General features: G+C 51.5%; 1 protein-coding gene across 1 annotated transcript; it reads right to left on the reverse strand.

Annotated features, from left to right (window-relative positions):
- Window positions 1-172: 172 nt before the first annotated feature.
- On the reverse strand, window positions 173-21,046 carry AS3MT (arsenite methyltransferase). The gene is made up of 11 exons (XM_067537179.1): window positions 20,958-21,046; window positions 20,451-20,491; window positions 17,719-17,846; window positions 16,715-16,865; window positions 15,750-15,886; window positions 14,418-14,487; window positions 13,093-13,174; window positions 12,653-12,784; window positions 10,439-10,581; window positions 9,624-9,758; window positions 173-386 (listed from the first exon to the last, which is right to left on the reverse strand). Coding segments are annotated over exons 1-11 (1,119 nt in total). The 5' UTR covers window positions 20,959-21,046; the 3' UTR covers window positions 173-287.
- Window positions 21,047-21,516: the final 470 nt, after the last annotated feature.

Consider the following 21,516-nt stretch of genomic DNA (forward strand, 5'->3'; position numbering starts at 1 on the left):
GGCTGGTCTCAAGTGGCATCAGTAAATTATCTTGGTCCCTGGATACAGCCCCATCAGAGCCCATTCTGAGTGAGACAAAGCACGGGTCAGTTTCATGCCCACCACTCCCCTGCACTTAACCAGGTCCCATCAGACCTTCCCTGTGGCTTGACCAGGGAAGTGCTCAGCATCATTACCTACATTATTCATTTTTAATTGCTGTTCAGTGAGGAGTTACAAAAGCGGCTCCAATTCTTCAGCCTCTGCTCTGTTGGCTCCTGCTGACGGATGGCGCGACGCTCAGCCGTTCAACAGCACCCTTTGGGGCCACAGCCGCCCACCGGCCTGGGAGCAGGGTCCTTCGCTTCCAGCAGCTCCACTAACCGGAATGGATCAAGGATCTTTTCCTATAGGGAGGAAACAAAACCACCCAACACTACATCAGACTGGATGGAAACAAAGCAGATTGAGAGGCGCTGGAAAGGCTGCTCCTGCCAGGCGGTTTTTCCTGGCACTGGGAGGAGGGATGTGAACTCCAGGGGATCTCCCAATTGTCCCACCCTCACACAGCCCCCATCCAGTATTGCTAGCGCCTTCTCTCTGGCTGAGCAGGATTGGATGGGACCCCCTGCTTGTGCTCATCCAGCCCCCTCCTCAACTGGCTGGTGAATTCAGACCTGAGACCCTTCCTGCCATCCCCTGCTCCCACAGTTGAACATGGATCCGATTTGTTGGGCACCCACAGAACACCTCCCTCTTCATTCCCTTCCCCTCCTCAGAAAGCCACACGTCTCCCTCTGAGCCTCGCCGTAACAGCCCCACCAGCACGGCAAAGGCCACAAACTGCAGTGGCCCAGCCGCAGGGGTTTTGTGCCACCCAGCTGCCTGGCTGGCAGGCTGTATGCTCGGGGGAGGGGGAGAGAGAGAGGAGGGGCGGCAGGGACGACATCAGCCACGCTCTAGCGTACAACCCCAAGCGCGCTGACAGCAGCGTGACACACCGGAACACCATGCCCTGCACCTGGACTGTGACTGCATCCGCACCCAAGCTAAGCAGACTGGGGTGAGGTCAGTACTTAGATGGGTGCCCTCCACGGATCAACCACAGTGGCGGGGGCACTCTTCCCTCGGTTGCACGAGGGCACCAGTGTGGGTTGCAGGATGCTGTTGGATGTGCCACCTCCAATGCTGTGTAAAACTGAAGTCCTGGCTCATTAAAGATCACCATGCACGTCTCACGAGAGCATGTGGTGAGCTCCAGCCAATCCTACTGTGAGTAACTGCACCCTGCATCTTGCAGTGGTCTTGCTGATTCTACTGGATACAGCTACCTGCTCCACTGCCTGTCCTACACAGCCACGGGGACCGCTCAGATCCTTACGGGGACTGCAGCGTTCCACCCCAGAGGTAGCTGCATGGGTGATGAGAGCTCCACGAGGACTGAGCGTGCGATGCTGCACGGCCTATTGGCAGCTCTGTCACTCAGTGACGACGCTTTCCGCCTCTGACTGTTCAGATTCTCCCTCAGGGAGAAGTGCACCTGACCACATCAACACGCAGGGCTGAGCCAAACCCGCAGAGCTGTCTTTTGGCTCATGAAGGAGAATCAAATCCCAATGGGAAACGGAGGAACGATTGGGGGGGAGGTTTGTCTCAGCAGGAAGGAAGTGAGAAGCCAAATATCAGCCACCATCATCTAGGATAGACAGGGCCGCTGCTAAGCTCCTGGCCACTCGCAATATCCCCCTGAGAGAAAAGGGGCCTCACTCAAGGGAACATTACCCTGCATTAGCGGGCCCGAGGGCTGAAGGCATTTGAATTCTTCACCCACGGGGGCCAGAGTCACAGAGAAGGGTGCTGGAGAAAGCGGATTTGTTTGGGGAGAGCAGCCCTGGAGTCTCAGATCAACACAATGTCCAGGCTCGGAATGCTGCAAGGAAAGGTGAAACCCAGCCCAGTTTCTATTGCAGGGGGAGGAACTGCAATTTCATTAACTCATTTCTGTTAACAGGAGGGTTTGTAAAAAGAATTCCTGCCTCAACCCCCCTTTGGGAGTTAGCCCAGCCAACCCCGCACAGACAGAGAAAACCCTCGCAAACGGCAATGATTGGGGTTTCCTTGTTTCAGTTTTTAACAGCCTCCCAACCTCACCAGGAGGGAGGTACATGGCAACCCCATGCAGTCAGACACTAGGAGTCAGTCCCCGCCGCCCACAGCATCAGGAGATTTGGAAATCACTTTTGCATCTCCTTTTCAAGCCCGTAGGCAGCGCATTTTCGAGCTTTCCTCTGCAATCAGGAGGGCTAGAAACATCGCTTTGTAAATGAAAGCTGAGAGTCTCCTGTAATCACCTGACTCCGGGAACTGAGGCTTTAAGAGAAACATCAAATACTGCGAGGCCTGCAGTAAAATCACTAGAATTGGCAAGACTGCAGATGGGGAAACTAAGGCATGGAGGGATGAGGTGACCTAGCCAAGGCAGCATAGGGAGTGGGTGGCAAAGCCAGGAAAGACTCCAGCCTGCCTAGCCTCCGTGCCTGTACCGGTATCATCCTCCCTCCCTTTGAAGTACAGACAAAGTTCTTTTAACCCTACTCTACTGTCTAGGCTGCAGGAAAGCTTCTCCTAGCTGCTCTCCCAGCCTCACCTGGCAGTTAAGGCTAATTAGCCATCAGCGGTGGCAGTAGCCCATGTTCTGCTTGCTGATCCCTGCAATTACTGGCTGGTCTAGTAAGCATACCCTGGCCCTTTCTTCATCGGGGGAGCAAACCCTTCACCCACTGCAGCACTGCCCGAGCTATGCCCCCACCCAGGCAATGCTGGCAAAAATACACTCCTGGAAAGAAATCCATGGAACAGCCAAACCCAATGCTGTCCTTAGCCAGGGCTCAACACCTGCACCCAGTTAGAAATGATCTGCGGGGGGGTCCACGCTGCTTGGTTGCCATGAAGAGGCAAAGGGAAACCAAAATATGTGCATGTGCCTTTAAGAAACAACTCTATCACCCGTGCCAAAGGCAGCAAGGTCAAGGCTTAGGAAGCCCCCAGTCCCCGGAGAACATTCTTTTCCGCACAGGGCCTATCCTTCCCCTCTGATAAGCCCTGCAGCCTGTCAATCACATGCATCAGCTCTCCTATTCACTTGAATATTTGCAGTGCTGCGCATGGGACCAGGCCTTCTGTGCTCCCAGGGGAAGACTAGGAGGTTTTTAATGGTCCACTCTGTCATTCCCAAGCGTGATGGATGTGATGGAGCCTTTCACAGGATGCCAACGAAATTCCAGTTCCCAGGGCATCATTAATTTCTTTTTTTTTAAATCATTCTGGTCTTAGCAGAGATAGGAATCTAAAGCAGGGCTAAGCGCAAACGACGCACCAGGGCCAGATAGGATTAATTGGATGGTTCTGAAGGGGCTGAAATGCATGGCCAGGGGAGCTCCCACAAAGGTGCGTAAGGTCAGGAGCACAGTCTAATGGTCAGAGCCTAGGACTGTCAATGAAAATATGTGGTGCTATTCCCACCTCACCAGCCATGTAACATTGGGCAAGTCTGTGCCTCAGTTTCCCCATCTGTATAAATGGAGGTGATGCGACTCACCCTTCTCCCAAGAACTGTGCGAGGGTGAACTGATGCTTGTAAAGCACTCAGACAGCCTGGGATGTCTCTCTCTAGAAAAGTGCAAAGTACAAGGGGGTTGAGCTTCTGAGGCACTGAATAGCATTTTAGGCACTGGAAATCTATGGGAGTTGGGTGCTTGACTCCCATTTGTGCCTCTGAGACTCTGCCCGCTACCTTCCTACAAACAGCTTGTTTCAGAAGATGGAACGTCACCAACACGCTGCTCAGCTTAAAACAAACAAACCCTGGGTGAGCCGGATGCAGGGAGTATCTGCCCAGAGAGCTCACCTCACTAAACAGAAAATCAAAGAGTGAGTGCATTTAAAGAGAGAATAATGAACACCTCCTCCCCCACTGCCCACTCAAGCAAACGCTTCCGGGATGGTTTATCTGGCCTCTCAAACAAGCTAAAGGGCTTCAGAAAGAGTCAATAAAACAGCAGGCAAGAAGGGCCCGGCAGCTCTAATTCACTGCTATTCCCAAGAGTCTGACTCCATCAGGTACAAGAAACTCCTAACAGCTGCCCCGCAATCAGCGAGTCCAGAGTGGAGCGCTCTGCCAACATTTCCTCACACCACTCCCGCTGTGAAGAGGTGCAAAGCCTCAGTAAGGATGAGACAGAAGACAGAACCGCTGCTTCTCCGCCTACAGAGGTTACCCACATGGGCTGTATTGGCACCAGCCCTGCTTAATTCACCAGATTCATCCTTGGGGCCATTCCACAGACTGCATCATGATTAACATGGGAGCTCTCACACAGGAAAAAGCTGGGTGGCCAGACAGCAGCGGTAGCTGGCTGGGTGCTCTGAAGGCAGTGCCGCTCCCCACAGCAACACAGAAATAAGGGTGGTATGGCATTAGAGGAGAGGGGTTGCCTCACCTCCAAGTTATAACAGACTGAAAAAATCCAGGGAAGAGCACCGGTAGTTGTGACTGATGGGACCTATCCGATCACTCGATGGAGCAGTGAACATAGTTATACGCACGACAGGGCAGGGCCAATTCTAGGGGCAGGACAGCAGGTCCCCGAGTGCTAATTTCCAGGCGCTACTGCCACACTAGTCTCACAGGGCTTTCCCCCTCCCCCCCCCCCCCACAACTCTGATTGACCAGCCATTTTTGCTCCACACTTATTGGCCTTTTTTATTTGGCTTGGCTGTTGGGAGTGGGAGGTGCCATCGAAAGTGTTTTCCGGGCAGCAAAACAGCAATGGCCCCTCCTGCAACAGGGCTTTGCATATCAGCACGGTGAGATTAAGACCCCGATTCTGCACCAAACTCCATGTGGGGAAACCCATCTCCGTCCAGAGCCACACGGATGCAGGGGCCTGGCTACACAGAGCCGACAGCATGAATGAAGACGAGATTTCCCTGACACACAGCCTAGGGGATAGTGATCGTCAATCCGTCTAGCCATACTTTGACAGCATCTCACAATGCTCAATCAAGGGAAAGTTAATGAAGCTGAACAGCAGGACCCATAACGGAGGCAGGAAGCTCTCTGAGCTAACCAAGCTCAGAACTAAGGGCTTGTAAAAACAAACCAAGGACAACTGGTTAAATATTTCCACGGAGCTAGTGGCCTGCATGGTGCATGCAAACAAAACCCTGATATGGTCCCTGCCCTGAAGAGTTGGGATCAGATCTGCTAGGCTCTTACTGCCCTCAACTCCCATTGGCTCAGCACCTCCTGGGGCCACGCTCTAAATTAAAGAAATAAGAAATGAGGACAAGAAAGGGAGGAAGGTTCCAGGGAAGAGAGCGCAATCAATATATGCGATGCCTGTAAACTCTGGATTCCAGGTGTTTGAACGGAGAACACAGCAGGGAAAGAGGGGACACCACAAACCGAAATGTTCAGTGAAATTAAAAGCAGAATCAGTGATTCTAAAACAAACCTGCCACTTTCCCTTTCAGTGTCTGCAACCCAACCATCGGGCATGAAGACCTGAAGGTGAAACTGAGTAGAGAGGGTAGGCCAGATGGTCAGCAGCAGTAAATCACCCGACTTAATTCTTGCTGATTTACAGTAGCTGAGGAGCTGACCCGAAAACCATAGTGCCCAGTCTGGGATACATTCATCATCCAAGCCAAGGGAAATGCAAAATGTACCTGAAGCAGAATCAGTGGTGAAAGGCACATTCCTGTGTCAGATGTATTGATCCAACGTGTCAACTGCCACTGAGGCATAGGGGACTGTTGAGAATTGAGACACACTCTTTAAAACGTCCTATGGGAAAGATTTCTTCCTGCAGTACACAGGCTGCCAGTGGAACTCCCTGCCACATGACACTAGGGGGCCGGTTATTTTATGATCACTAACACTGATAACTATACAAGTTAAAGCAGCCTCCTACATTAGGGCGTAGGGCAGCTGATCACCCGTGGTGGACTGGGAAAATCCCCCCCTACCAATGTTGCAGGTGGCAAGGCTCATGAGAGAGGAGATTCACCTTCCTCTCTGCAGCAGGGATGCTGTACTAAAGATCGGATACAAGAGCTGGCTGTAATGGAGTTCCCGTAATGATGGGGGAGATGGGAAAGCAGGGGAATTCCCAAAATACTGCAGGGCAAGCCTGATCCAAGGAGCAGTGATAGCAATGGAGGATAGTCCAGCACAACACTTTCCCATCAGTCCCTCAACTTAATTGCCCTTCCTTCCTTCTTGACAATCTGTCTGTCCAGGTTATTCTGTGACCTCCAGCGCCATGGTGTCAGAGCACCCCCCCCTCCCCCCCCACTTCCTTTAATCCACTTCGCCTTCTTCAAGTCGATCGAGCTTTTCTGTAATGCCAGAGAATGGCTGGGAGCCAGCTCCAGCTCCCGCTAAGCTCTAGTCTACAGCAAACCGAGGGGCTGTGCGTAGGGGACCATACAGTTGACTCAGAGGTGACAGATATGATGATGAATCACGCTCCACACTGAGGGCAAAGATCCCTGTTACAGCAGGTGAACATCAGGGCCCTGCTCTGATGTCGGAACTGGCCCCTTTGCTCTAGGAGCCCAGTGGCAGGTGGCTATAAGGAGGAAGGAGCCTTCTGAACATCCTCCCTGCAAACCTCCCTCCAGTCCAGCCCTTTATCTGAAAAACGCCTCCTGCTTGAAGACAGACAAGAACATTCCCCCTTCCCCCGGCATGCACAAGGTTACACTTCTAGGACACAGCTGCCTGGCTTTATCATCTTCTCCTATCAATTATTCCCAATTCATGGACTTGTGGCAGATCTAAGGACTTGTCAGCACATCTGCAGGCTGAAGGGAAGGTGGCAGGAGGAGAAGAGCAGTTTTCAGCAGATAAAGCAGCTCTGAGACGTGGAGTCAGGGCTGGCATGCTGGGGTCACACTCCCATCGAGTAAGCTGGATGTGCTTCTGCCTGTGGTGTGGGTGCGGGGCCCTTCAGGAATGGAAGAGCAGGTGCAAAAATCAACACACACTAACCCTAAATTAAACACAGCCTCCTACATGGGGCCAGGTGTTACTTGGGAATTGCTCCCTCAGTCCCCTCCCCCAAGTCAGAAAAGTCTCTTTGGTGATGGGACGCTCAGGGCAGCACAATCTGACAGCACCCGGCTTTCCCCCGCCCTGCAGCTCAGAGAAGAGATGTACATTAGCACCTGGTAAAGCATCCCAGTTTCACACACTCCTAATCTGGCACCACAGTCTTAATTCCTGTATTTAAACCTCCAGTTATAAACTCTTCGGGCTTCCCAGATGCACTCAGTCACTCTCTCTCTCTCCCTTTCACACACACACACAAGGAGCTGACATTTTGTAGAGCTGCTTTCGTCCCAATGGACCCCAAAGCACGTTGCTAACTGCAGCTGATACAGACGGTATGCCTGGAGCAGTTCATCCACCTCTGGTGGGGAGGGCAGATATGCACTAGCGCTAGGGTATAATTTAGGATAGGAAGTGAATGCTGGAGCCAACTGAAATTAGAGGGGGAATTGTGCAAGGCAGGCTGATTAACCCAAGACACAGAGGTTAACACCCTAGTACTCGTGACAGATTCCTTGGCCGCTGTAAAGCACTGCTGGTCAGGACCTCGGGTTAGTAGCATCTCCATCAGCACACCTAGCACCAAGCTGGGGCACTGGGAAATGGGGCGTGGATAGGTCAGGAAGGACAACACCTCCTGCAGCACCGCACCCCCTAGCAGTAGGCTAGGCCATAGGGCACTGGGGCGGGGAGTGCTCCCTCTAGTTCCAGGAAGCACCGATAATGCACTTCAGCCAGTACGCAAATGCCATCTGCACATTCAATGGGAGCGGCAGAACAGCAAGGACTGAGTGCTGCTCGGCAGTAAGCGGCTCCGCTCTGCTCATACGCACCCTATTCTCCTGCGAAAACAAAGGGGATTCCCAGTGCCAGCGGGACACACAGGCCAAGAGCGCTCTGCCCCGCCCACCAGCCACTGCCACAGAGGCAGCCGCTTCCTATCTCAAATCCCAGCATTTTATTTCAGCTGGGTGGAGCTCAGATTTGACCAGAGGAGGAGTAATCCCAGCACCCTGCCTGCCAAGGCCATGGATGGCAGACACACTTGGGTTGTGTTTGGTCAAGAGTAGCTACCGCGCTCCAAAGGCTGCACAGGGACAGAAGGACACATCAGTGTTTCTGGGCAGGGTCCATAGGACACCACGCACCTTCCCACGCAGTCCCTGTGTTGGCAGGCTCAGCAGAGCGGCCAAGGAGGGAAGGAACCTTGGAGATGATCCCTCCTGCCCCTAGAAGGGCTCCGTCAAGTCAAGCCTTGACGCACCGAAGTCTGTGCTGGACCTGCTCAGTGGAGAACAGGAGACAACAGTGGGTCTGGCACGTTTCCCCAGCGCTGAATTCTGGATGGAGAAGAGATGCTGTCTCTGAGCCAGGTCTGCCACAGTGAGATCATTCTTTGACATCCAGGGCACCCTCCAAGAGAGGGGCTCAGCTAACTCAACCGTGACCTCCTGTGAGGTCTGGAAGCATTATCATCCCCATTGTAAAGATGGGGAAACTAAGGCATAGAAAGGAAAAAGCAACTTGTCCAAGGCCACAGTGCAGGTCAGCGACAGAGCTGGGTGTAGAAGCCAGAACTCCCGTCTTCCAGTAATGCTTCTCCTCAGATGGCCCCTCAGGAAAAAAATCATCTTTAGAGTCTAGCGCTACCTAGGAAGCATGGACGCAATTATGAGCTGCGACGCTCTGCGACACCAACGTGCTTGACAACTTCGACTGACGTGCAAAGTAAACCTATAGGGGTTACATCATCCACCACTGAAATGCAACCACCTCTGGGCAGCACATGACTGCCAGGTAACAGGCCAAGAAATTACACAAGAACTGACAGCAGGAAATGAAGCATGCCGTATACAATTTATATAGCAGGCAAAATGGAAGGAAATGTATGGGGGGCAGGATCAAATTACACTGGAGCCAATACCCCCAGCCCTGCTAAAAGGACTATAAGAGGATCTTTAATGGCCCTGAGGCCAGGAGCTCTGTTTTACATAATCGGACAGAGACATCTGGAATACATTCTTTTATTTGTGCAAGGATGGAGCAAATTGTTTTTCATTTGCACCTCTGATGCCCTCTCCTGCATCCTAATCCAGCAGACCCTGCGTGGCTTCAAGCCACAGCCCTCTCTTAGCCATAGAGGGCTCAGCCCTGCTTTCAGAGCCTTGCTCCTACCAGACGTTGGTTTGGAGAAGTGCCTTAGCTGACCGGGTTGCTGTAGCACTCTGCACAGCCACACCTGAGCTGGGAAGAGCCCCACATCTAGATGTGGGTCAGGGAGAGGGAAGGAGGGAAAATTTGGGATTTGATTTGACCCAGCTCTGCTCTGAGATGGCCCCCGTTTGCCTCAGGAACTGGTCATCCAATGGGACCAGCTGACGCCATGAACTCTCTCCCCTACCAGCCTCCATTCAGACCCCAACTGGATTGTTCACTGGTACGTGTCATCTGAAGCCAGGAAAAGCTGCCCACACAGCATGAACAGGGTGACCCTTTAGATTCAGCAGTCACCCAGCTTGTCACCAACCTTTGCCTTGGCACGACAACAGCCCCCAGGTGCCGGCACTCTCCCTGCAGCAGGTTGGATCAGGAACTCCTTGGCAAACCTGGAGCTCCGTAAAACGGCTGCCGTCTCTGCATCCACTTCCACAACGTCCCCTTCCTGAGAAAGGGAGAGAACGTCACACGCAGCCAAGAACGTGGCAAGCTCCAGCGCTCGCCCTGCTGCCAGCTCTGCACTGAGAGGGGAGCAGGCTGGGGGCATGTGTACTGGCAATGCTGAAGGGCTAGGAGGGAAGGCATCGAAGCATGAACCTCCCCAAGACAGCAGCTCTCCAAACTACCCCACTGGCCACCACAGTCACTCAAGCAGAGTGATTCTGAATTAGATCCCAGGCCTTCCCAGGATTTGCCCCTGATCAAAACCACAGCCCTGGCCTCTCTACTGCACTCCCCATTCATCCAGTGCAGGCCTCTTCTCTGTCCCATCATGCAATCTTGCCGCTAGCCTTCTCCTCTGCAGCTCCTGCCATCTGGAACAGCCTCCCTGTCTCTGCCCATCATCTTTCCCTTCCCTCCCACTCTTCCCCTGCGTCAAGACTTTTTACGAGACAGGATGCTGCTTGATCAAACCGCGTCGCTGTATTTCAGGACTCCCTCTGCTCAAGGCCCTTTTTGTACAGGGCTGCGGAGCAGCAGACCATGCCAATGCTGCCAGCACAGAGGACAGACAGGGAGGTGTAAGTGAAGCCATGAGCTCCAGGTTTGGAGGCCCAGCACGGAGGTACAGCAGTGCTGACACAGGCATGGGGATTAACTACATCGGAGGGGACTTCCCTGCACCTTGAATGTGAAATTGGCATCAAACTCCAGTTCTTTGTCATGCCCAGTGATCTCGCCGTTGTAAATAACCTGGCACCGTTCGGCCGGCTCTTTCTTGGGTACTTTGAAGAGACGGAAAGTGGCAGAGACAAACCGACAGTCACCTGAAAGCAAAACACCAGGTGATTTTATACTGTCTAGTTCAGTATTAACCCACCTCTCCCATCACTGCATCTTCCCAGTACAGCGGGATTACCCCACCCAGCACCCCGGGAAGTATGGCTGTATTACTGTCCCCTTTTTACAGATGGGGGAAACTGAGGCACAGAACAAGGATGTGATTTGCCAGCGGTCACCTGGTGAGTCTGTGGCAGAGGGGGGGGATCAGCGCCCAGTTCTCCCAGGTCAGTCTAGGACCTGAACTGCATATATAACTGTGCCAGGGCTTTCCGGTAGACTAACGAGAAAGCTGCTGGGCAACTCTAGCCCAGGGTTGTGTGTGTCTGACACTGAGAAAACATGCCAGTTTAGAAAGCCTGCTCCAATGGGCTGTTTTGGGTCACAGCCGGGTAGCTCACCAGCACCCATGTCCAGCCTTTTATAGGCAGATGGGCAGCATCCAGGACATGCGTCCTGCAGAGCAACTCTGTAACCATTGGGCAATGACCCGGCCTCCTGACCCCTGTGCATCTCCTTGGAACAGGCAGCAAGTTCCCCTGTACGGCTGGTGCTGGGGGCATCACCCCCAGCCATAGTGCCGGACCCTCCTCCAGTGCGCCATAAATTCAAGCTTTGTGGGTTTCCTCAACTTGGAGGGCAACGCTCCCTTGCCAAGTGCAGAGAAGAGCAGCCAACATTGACACAACCAGCACCGGACCTGCTCCAGTGTTTCCCACTGGGGACAGCCATTCCCAGAGCTCCCGACACTCCTGGACTTTCTCTTCCTCAGCACTAGGAGCCTGTTCTCTGTAGACAGAGCAAGGGTGCCCACTGCATTGTCCTGATCACATATTGATTTACTGGCCTGTGCAGGAGGGTTTGGAGGCAATTCCTAGGTTTAATTTTTATACGTAGCCAATCCAGCTCATCTCACCCCTTGCAATTCCAGCTGGTCACACTGCTCTTCCACTTCCAGTCCTAACCCTCGCATAGTGCTACTATGCACTGTTAACATGGGAGTTGGATCTGAAAAGGGATTAAATAAATGGCACCTTCTTGCTCAAAAGATCTGCTCCCGGGGGGGACCTCAGAGTCCCTTCTGCAGATGAAAGAGTGTGGTTTTGTTAGCATGGCGGAGTCAATAAAGATCTGGGAAAGGGTGCTGGATTCTACCTTGGCTCACACATCAATGCAATTGTTCATTAAGCTCCAGTCACTTCAGTCTTAACTTCTGTGATTTGTGAATGGAAAGAGCGCCATTTAACTCTCATACCGAGGCTGAGTTTGCAGGGCTGGTAACTAGAAAAGCCAGCCATTTTGATCTGGAGTCACTGAGACACAACCGTGGCCCCTCACAATAAGTCCTCCTTTTGCAAGGCCACTTTAAAGTTTGCTTCCGTTCTCTGAAAACAGCTGCCACATTCCACTCCACACCTGGCTGAGCTCCATTGAGGGCCGGAGTGAACCCTGCCTACCTCTTAGGGGTACTGGGAGGAGGAATTTCTGCCTGGAAGGTGATCTGCGATCCTAGGACACACGGTGTGGTGGAAGGGCAAACTTGTTGCTAAAGACAAAACAGCACATTGTTCTGGTTCATCCTGTACTTTCTCACAGTGGTATTATGGGCTGGAGTATTTAATCTTTTCTATTCTTGAGCTTAACAAAAAAAAGCCACGATGGTCTCTTTTCTACATTTGGATTTCCTATCATCCACAGCAAGGTCTAGCCTCGGTGCTATCACACACAGTCAAGGCTGGCTGCAGTTGCTGTCAATGGCGCTCTCACTACTCAACCTCTGTTCGCTTGTTGCAGCTGAGGGTTTACTTATACTGTATAGCAAACTGTTTGGGGCAGGGACAGCCTTTTTGTTCAGTGTTTGTACAGCACCAAACACAATGAGGTCCTGGTCTAGGAGGGGGGCTTCTAGGGCATGCCTACACTGCAGCTGGGAGCATGCTCTCCAGCTCGGGTAGACAGACTCTAGCTAGCTAAGGCTAAACCACTTTGCTTTATCCTAGAGCAGGACCATGGAACCCCAGCCAGACCAAGGGTCGATGCTCTGCCAGTGACACTCACCGACAACACTCTCCAGTTCCTTGTTATTGACGGTTATTCGGCTGGCGGTCACCAAGCGTGGAGGGCAGAATCCAACTTCCTCGGCAATCCTGTAGAGGTCCTTCCACCACAGAGCTCCTCCCAGGCACTCGCCTATGATCACAGAGCAATTTCATGCATCGTGCAGCAACCCACGCAAGGGCACAGTGAGCAGCACGCAACCTGCCATCGGCGTTTTTAAATGAGTGCTTGATGGGCCAGGGCATTCTGGGAGAGTCTGTGAGTTCTGGGTAGATATCTCACTCAGGAAAGTTGAAGCGTGTCAGCTCAGGTTCCCAGGCACCTGGACACAAGAGGCAGCCTGGGTGGAGGGGATCCTTCTAAAGTGAGTTCCTAACTCCCAACCTCAAGCTCACACCACTAGTCCTCACTGTCTCTGGTCAGGTAAGAAAATCACTCACCCCAGAGGACCCTGTGTTTCCTGATGTCCTCAGGCAGATCACAACTGGCATAGACATCACTGAAATACATCTCTCCCCCAGCCTGGAAAAGAGCAATGCTTAGCCACAGCAACGAGCTAAAAATGACACCAGCCCCTGATAGAGACAGTGTACACCAGAGAACACAGACAGGGCAGCTCAGCTGGGGCTGCCCTCGCTGGCAAAACGATTGTTTATTGCACAGCTATTGTGTCTGCCACAGCATTCCTAGCCAGCGCATCCAGACAGCCCAATTAGTCAAGGTCTCCAAGGTAATCAATTAACAGCAACATCACCTTTGGCTCTGTCCAGAGTAAATTTCCACCATCCCCCTCATTTTGTTTCATAAGCTGTGTGTGAATATGGTGCTCACGGACGGAGGGGCTGAGAACACAGGCACATTGCAGACAGATGCGGGTAGGGTGACCAGATGTCCCGATTTTATAGGAACAGCCCTGATATTGGGGGCTTTTTGTTATATAGGTGCCTATTGCCCTCATCCCCTGTCCCGATTTTTCACACTTGCTCTCTGGTCACTCTAGGTGCTGGACAAGATGCCCTGACACAGCTCTGGCAATACAGCCCAATCCTGCCCTGCAGCACCTCCTGCTGGTCCAGTCCCGGGGCATCCCCTCAACTTGTCTGGCTGGGCCTCTTGGGCAGACTTCCAGTTGTGATCTATGTGATGGTGGAGAGGACATGGACAAGAGGAGAGCAAAGGAATTAATATGCTTCAACAGACCAATGGTCCATCTAGACCAGTATCCTGTCTCTGGCAATGGCCTGTACCACTGCTTCGGAGGAAGGTGGAAAAATGGACGGTTTCAGAACAATCTGCCTAGAAGGGAAGTCTTTCCTTATCTACTCATCAGTTAGCAGTTGGCTTCTCCTTTCATCATTTGTATAAACATCTAACCATTCCTTGAACTTAGCTAAGCTCTTGACCTCAATATCTTGTGGCAATGAGTTCTGCAGTTAACTGATCATTATGCTAAAAAGTATTCCATCTTTAATCATTTTCTAACGTGTTGTTTTTCCTGTCTCTTTGGTCCCCTTCCCCCCCGGTTTATAACAATAGGAGAACAGATGCCCATTGGTAGCTGAGTACCTCTATTGCTTCCCCTATTGTCATTGCAGGATGAAATCCTCATGGAAGTCTCTCCAAGCCTGTGATTAGTTTTGCTGCCTGTCTGTGGACCCCTCTCACCCCAAAAGGTAGGATGGGGTCCGGTGTTATTCCTCAAGCCCCATGGCGCTCCAACACACGCACATGAACATGCACAGCATATGCCATGCATTGGTGTTACCTTTAGCACTCGATAGGCCTCCTGCAGGACAGCTCTCTTATCCGGTGAGAGGTTAATCACGCAGTTTGAGCTAAACAGGCAATAAAAGCTCAGTTAGGCACAGGGAGGAGGAAAGCAAAGTGGGTTTTAGTCAGACTGGAACAAATGGCTGGGCCTGACCTTGCACCTGGGCAACACAGCAGCTTTTGATCTCTAACACTGGCAGGGAGTAACAGATGCCTGGACACCTTTCACATCCCCCAAAGGAGTCCTCAGTCATCCTTCAGCAAGCCTCAAGGAGTGTTTGCAGAGTCTAGGCTAGCTGGGAAATGGCCTGGATGAGCTAATGGGTCTGCTCCATCTCCAAATTCTATGTGATATGATCTAAATTAGTGATGGAGAAGACCCACGTGGTCAGCTAGTCTAACTCCCCATCAGGCATGGGCAGGAGTGTTCCCTAATGATCAGTGGATTCCCTAGAACAGCGTACTATCTACATTGAAGACCTTAAACCCACACCATCACTCTCGCTATTTGGGGTTGCACCCCTCATTTGAGATCTTGAACTTAAAAGGACCTTGTCAGGTTAAGAACATCTCCTTAACTGTGGTAATACCACCACCGGAAATGACTAAAAACAAAGAACCTAGATCATTTTTCACCCTTTTGGCCACCCTTTATTTATTGTACCTCACTCCCCAAGGACAGCGAAACCAGTCAGGCCTGTTTAACATGTGTGTCTAATCAATTTCACTTTATGATCCTCATGTACTAGCCCAATGCTGTAGCATCCCTGCTGCAAACACTGCAGCAGGCTGTTTAAATCCTAACAGAAGACTGTTTCCATTGAGCATCTGAAGGAAAGGAAAATCAAACACAGGCACATTTCTAGTCATCTTAATATTCTGTTCAACTCTGGGCCAGGTATTAACCAGGCATTTTCCCTCTAATAATTACAACTAAAGCCAATGACACTGTTGGACACAGTGATCAAGGACATTCAATTTCAACTCAAACAGATGCATCAATAAATGGAACAAGTCTGATCTGCCCCCATGCCCAGCCCTAACCTCTGCTTGGTGGCCCCACACGGTTTGGTACGATGTTTCATTTCTTAGTTTGACTGGATCCATCCACCTGTCCTTTCTATGGGCGCTGTTTGAAGGACACAAAGCTCCAGCCAGGTACCCAGGCCTCAGATTAGTGCTTAAGGTATATTTCTTCCATGTACATCCCTGAACTGAAATCCAAAGAGTTAAAAACTTGGGCAGGGACGTGATCCGCTGATGCGTGGGAAACAAGTACTCAACCTACTATATAGATCCCTGCAGGAGCACTAGGAAAGGTACTTACATAACTATATCATAACTTTTGTCCTTAAGGCCAGCATCTCCCAGCTTTTCCATGTAGCCATGGATGAAGTCCACATTAGGCACCTGGTAGCCAAATTTCTTCATGTGATAGTCAATATGCTTCTTTGCCACTTCTACCTGGGAGAGGGAAACAAACAAGCAGGGTGTAAACTACATAAACCCTTTAAGGAGTTTCTAAAAAGTCTCTTCCCCCTCATGTCCCAGAGATCCCCCATATCCCCATCAGGGCCCTGAGAATTTCCCTTTATTTCCACCAGCCCCAGCAGTTTTGAGGCCTGGGGAAGTGTCTCTATTTGATTAACAAATCGTGGGAGTGGCAAAAAATTTTGATCAACATAAAGCCCAGCAAAGGGCTGTGCATGCTGCCTTCACCAAAGCACTCCCTGCCACTCCGGGGAAGGTACAGAAGAGACCAACAACCATGCTGTCTCTCGTGCCTGATAATGCATGCATCCCCCCTGTCCAGGGTATTGCATGCTGCGTGACTGTCTGGCAGGTGGAAGGAGTGAGATGATAGATGGCGAAATACATTTACCCTATTTCCACATACTGGTCTCCATTAGGACGACAAGCAGCTGAGAGTGGGGAAATTACATCTCTCAGTGACCCTGCCATAGGTAGGATCTCAGTGGCCAAATAGCTACAAAACAATCATGTAGTGCCTTACATTATGGGCATTTAAACCCCACAGACACTGCATTAAACCTTCAGTAGCTTACACGAAGGTAGGAGTTATTAAAAGCGAATAGTTAAGGTTACTCAGAGTTCTCTGTGTGGAGCTGAATCCCCTACACCAGACAGTCCCCATATACCCAAAGAGTCGACTTTGAACTCTAAGCACCCAGCTCCTCCTGGGTGGGAATAAGTTATTTTTGGTTCCAAAGCTGAGAGCCTTAAAGATAAAGACCCAGACTTTGATTAGCACTGATCAATTCAGAAACATACCTGGGCGTCGGTCATGTCTATTCCAGTGACATGCCCTTTCTCCCCAACTAGTTTACTCAGCATATAGCAGTCCCTGCCACTTCCGCTACCCAAATCCAATATCCAACAGCTCTCCAAGCATTCTGGGATCACCAGGCCACAGCCATAGTACCTGAGGGAAGAAAATCTCGAGAGCAGTGATTCTGGAACCACAGAGTCTCACCATGTCAGTGTGGAAGGGAAGGGCATTTTCAGATGGGGCAGATGAAAACACGTCATGGAGAGCAAACCAGCAGCAACAGCCAACTCACGTATGCAGACATGGATTAATTAAGACTCGCTACTTATCTCCATTTTATATTTGGGCAAACTGAGGCACCGAAATGTTGTGTGATCTGCCCAAAGGCACTCAGTGAACAAAGAAAGTGATTGGCCAAGGAAACTATTTTCTGGACAAACGTCCTGTAGCCACATCGTGGAGATTACAGCAAGTTTTTTCTGGAACATTTAATGGATTTCTGGGAGGGGATATATGAACTGTAAGGAGAGTGACATTTTTATGTCTATTAGCTCTTTCATTTCATCTCCATATTTGAATGGATACGGTTTTTGGAGAGTTCTTTAACTTTAATGTTCTTTGTGTTAATTGTTCTTAATATTTGTTGTTTACTGAAACTTGAAATTAATGACTGTGTGTGTCTAGAAATTGTTATTCAGGTTGATGCAGTTTGGAACTTTAAAATGAATCAATTAATTCCAATCACTGTTGATTCTTAGAGAGAAACAAATTAACACACCCTGCCCTCTGCTTTTGGCATGGAATCTCTCCAGTGAGCTGACAACCACCTGGCCTCAAGGGCTGTGGGTGGTGGTAGAGATAAGCTGCCTCCAACTGGAAAGTTACGAGTGGCTTACGAGGATAAACCAGCTACTTTTTTCCCCATTGTATTCTCTGTATAGAGTGACTCCACTGGCCCCAAGATTGTTTCAGTGAGTGAAGCCCTCTCAGAGTGTCAGTTCTTTACCTTGACACGACATCATCATGGACACACTTCAGAACCTCCCTGATGAACGTGGGCAACGGCCTAGCCAAGGTGACGCAGGCATTGGTTTGCAGATCCTCTGATTTCTGCAATTCTTTACCATAATAATCCTGAGATGGGAAAACAAAGCACAAGAAATCCGTATGTCTTCATAGCACACCAGAGCCTACAGAGTCGTTACCACCCCGCCCCCATCCCACCGCCAACCCTCCCTCCCCCCACAACTCTTGCTCCTTTTTGAAGGGACAATGATCTGCCCCCAGCCTGCAATAATGGGAATCCGCCTAAACAGTAAATTAATCCTCTGGTCAATTTTCTCCTCTGACCCTTATAAATTATGAGGTACCCATTATTAATTATCCAATCTGTCATCAACAAAACATCAGCCCAAAGATATAAATAAATCATAGTAGCACTGATATGATACATAGCACTTTTCCTCTCTTGATCTCAAAGTGCTTTAGATGAACATTATCATCCCTATTTTGCAGGGAGCAGTCCCCTAAATTTCATCCATCTCAGCTACCTCCAAGAGATTGCTTCTCAGACTTGTATAATTTATAGTCATACCCAGCTCCAATGGCCAATAATCTATTCAGATTGATAACTGGGCATTTTCCTCCATAACATCAAAATGCATATTCTATTAACAGATATTCATTCTGCTGGATGGGAAGACCAAAGCCCTACAGCTAGACTTGTCCATGCATTTGCTTCCATCCCACACACCACCTTGTGTTTGGAAGTTACCAGAAAGCCCCCACTCCCAGTAACGATGGTGGCCGTATGGGGTAGGTGCCTGAGGAGTTCCACATTGCACTGGTATGACTATGGCTGGGATATGCCAGAAGACTATCACTGTGGGAAGGACTAAACTATCACAAGGACGAGCCAACCAGCCGCCTCATGCCTTTGGCGTCCCAGTGACAATTCCCTGGTCAACAAGGAGTCAGGCACATGGCAGAGAGAAAACAGCCCCAGGTCCTGAGAAGGGGATTAGCCAGCCATGCTGACAGGGAGGAGCGCAGATCCCAGGGGAACAGGCACGGGGGAATCAAGAAGGGAGGGACACAGAATCACAGAAATGTAGGACTGTAAGGGACCGTGAGAGGTCATCTAGTCCAGTCCCCTGCACTATATAATAGCTAGACAATTCCTGACAGCTGTTTATCTAACCTGTTCTTAAACACCTCCAATGACAAAGATTCACAACTTCCCTAGGCAATTTGTTCTAGTGCTTAATTACACTGACAGTTAGGCAGTTTTTCCTAATGTCCAATCTAAACCACCCTTGGTGCAATTTAAGTCCATTGCTTCTTGTCCTATCCTCAGAAGTGAACAAGAATAATTGTTCACCCTCCTCCTTGTAAAAACTTTTATGTACCTGAAAACTGTTATCATGTCCCCCCTCAGTCTTCTCTTCTGCAGACTAAACAAACTCAAGTTTTTTCAATTATCCCCACATAGGTCATGTTTTCTAGACCATTAGTAATTATTTGTTGCTGTCCTCCGAACTTTCTCCAATTTGTCCACAGCTTTCCTGAAATGTGGTGCCCAGAACTGGACACAATACTCTGGCTGAGGCCTATTCAGCACATTGTAGAGTTGAAGAATTACGTCTTGTGTACAACATTCCTGCTAATACATTCCAGAATGATGTTTGCTTTTTTGCAAGTGTTACACTGTTGAGTCATATATCGCTTGTGATCCTCTCTGACTCCCGAGATCCCTTTCTGCAGTACTCTTTCCTAGGGAGTCATTTCCCATTTTGTGTGTGTGCAACTGATTGTTTCTTCTTAAGTGGAGTGCTCTGCATTTGTCCTTTTGGAATGTCATCCTGTTTACTGCAGACCATTTCTCCAGTTTGTCCAGACCATTTTGAATTGTAATCCTATCCTCCAAAGCACTTGCAAACACCCCCTCTACCCCCAAGCTTGGTATCATCTGCAAACTTTCTAAGTGTACTCTCTATGCCACGATCTAAATCACCGATGAAGTTCTTGAACAGAACCAGACTCAAGACCAATCCCTAGGGGACCCCACTCATTATGCCCTTCCAGCTTGGCTGCGAACCACTTATAACTACTCTCTGGGAACGGTTTTCCAACCAGTTATGCACCCACCTTATAGTAGCTCCACCTAGGCTGCATTTCCCTGGTTTGTTTATGAGACAATCATGCAAGACAGTATCAAAAGCCTCACTAAAGCCAAGATATACCACACCTACTGCTTCCCCCATCCACAAGGCTTGTCAGCTTGCCAAAGAAAGCCAACTTGACAGCTAGGTTGGTTTGACAGGATTTGTGTTTGACAAACCCATGCTGACTGTTACTTATCACCTTCTCATCTTCCAGCTGTTGGCAAATTGATTTGCTCCATTATCTACCTGGGTCCTGAAGTTAAACTGACTGGTCTGTAATTCCTCAGGGGTCCTTATCCCCCCCTTGGCATAGCCTGGCAGGATATTTGCCCCCTTCCACTTCTCTGGCATCTCTGCCGCCCCTGCCCGGACTTCTCAAGGGCAATGGTTAACGGCGCCGCTAGCCCCTCAGTCAGCCCCTTGCGTATTCTGGGATGTATCTCAGCAGGCATGGGGCCTTCGCCCGCCCTCGTGACCAGGGCTCAAGTCTAGTGTATCGGGGGAGGGCAGGGCCCCTGGAGTCGATGGGGCAAGCGCCGATGCAGCAGCCCCCCTCCTCCGGCCTTTCTCTCACCTGCACCTCTCTGCGAATCCGCTCTCCAGCGGGGACAGCCACTGCAGTGAGAAGGAGATGTCTGGGTGCCGGGCGCCCCTCACCCTCTGCACAGGGAAACCCCACCACCATACCTCCGGGGGGGGGGCACACCTCCTCCCCCCAGAGGGGCCCCCAAGACAACCCCTCCCCCCCAAGAGACCCCCGCCCATCCTGCCAGGACACCCCCAGAGTGACCCCACCCCCACCCCTCGGGAACCCAGAGAGACCCCTCGGCCCCACCCAGACACTCCCCAGGCCAGGCCAGACCCCGCCCAACCCCCACCCAGAGAGACCCCTCTGCCCCACCCAGACACTCCCCAGGCCAGGCCAGGCCAGGCCCCGCCCAACCCCCACCCAGAGAGACCCCTCTGCCTCTCCCAGATGCCCCCCAGGCCAGGCCAGGCCCCTCCCCCCAGAGAAGCCCGCTCCCGCCAAAACGCCCCCAGGCGACGCCTGAAGGGTCCGGGTCCAGACCCCGCCCCCTACTGCCTGCGGACGCTGCAGCTGCGGAGGTGACAGGAGCGGAGCCGAACCCAGCAGACTCTGCCCCGGCAGCCGCCCGGGCCCCGCCCCTGCGCTCGGGGCAAGGGGGCGGGGCTACAAGAGAGGCGGGACTTCCGCGTCAGGAGGGGGCGGAGCCAGAGAGCCCTTCAGGGAGTCTCCCCCTCCCGCGCCAGAATCAGCCCCGCCCCCTCTGCTCCACTCCCCCGCCCCGCCCTCTCACACCCACAGCCCCGCCCCCTCACTGCCCCTCTAGCCCCACCAGTCAGGCCCCAAGCCCACCCTGGCTGTTAGCGCAGGCTCCAGGCTGTGGCTGGTGCTGCAGGTCCAGGGAGCCGGGTGCCCGGCCCGACCCCACTCGCTGAAGCGGGTGCAGGGGGTGGTTGGTTTCCCCTGGCCTCCCTCCAGCTGCAGTACGCGTGGGGCACCTGCCCAGCACTCTCCGCGCTTGCCCAGCAGGCCGGGGGTCGGCCCGTCCTGCGCCGCCCACCCCCGGCTTCACTGCGGGCCTCATAGGCGTTAAGGGCAGAAGGGACCAATATGG

This window comes from Emydura macquarii, unplaced genomic scaffold (genome assembly GCF_026122565.2).
Source record: "Emydura macquarii macquarii isolate MOO-44397 ecotype Brisbane River unplaced genomic scaffold, CSIRO-AGI_Emac_v2 contig_3692, whole genome shotgun sequence".
NCBI lineage: Eukaryota > Metazoa > Chordata > Testudines > Chelidae > Emydura > Emydura macquarii.

Coding starts and splice junctions, on each gene's coding strand:
- AS3MT (XM_067537179.1), bottom strand. Junction 14,488..15,749: donor AAAAGTTATGATATAGTTAT/GTAAGTACCTTT, acceptor TTGCCTGTTTAG/CTCAAACTGCGTGATTAACC. Junction 9,759..10,438: donor ATGCCAATTTCACATTCAAG/GTGCAGGGAAGT, acceptor TCCCTTTCTCAG/GAAGGGGACGTTGTGGAAGT.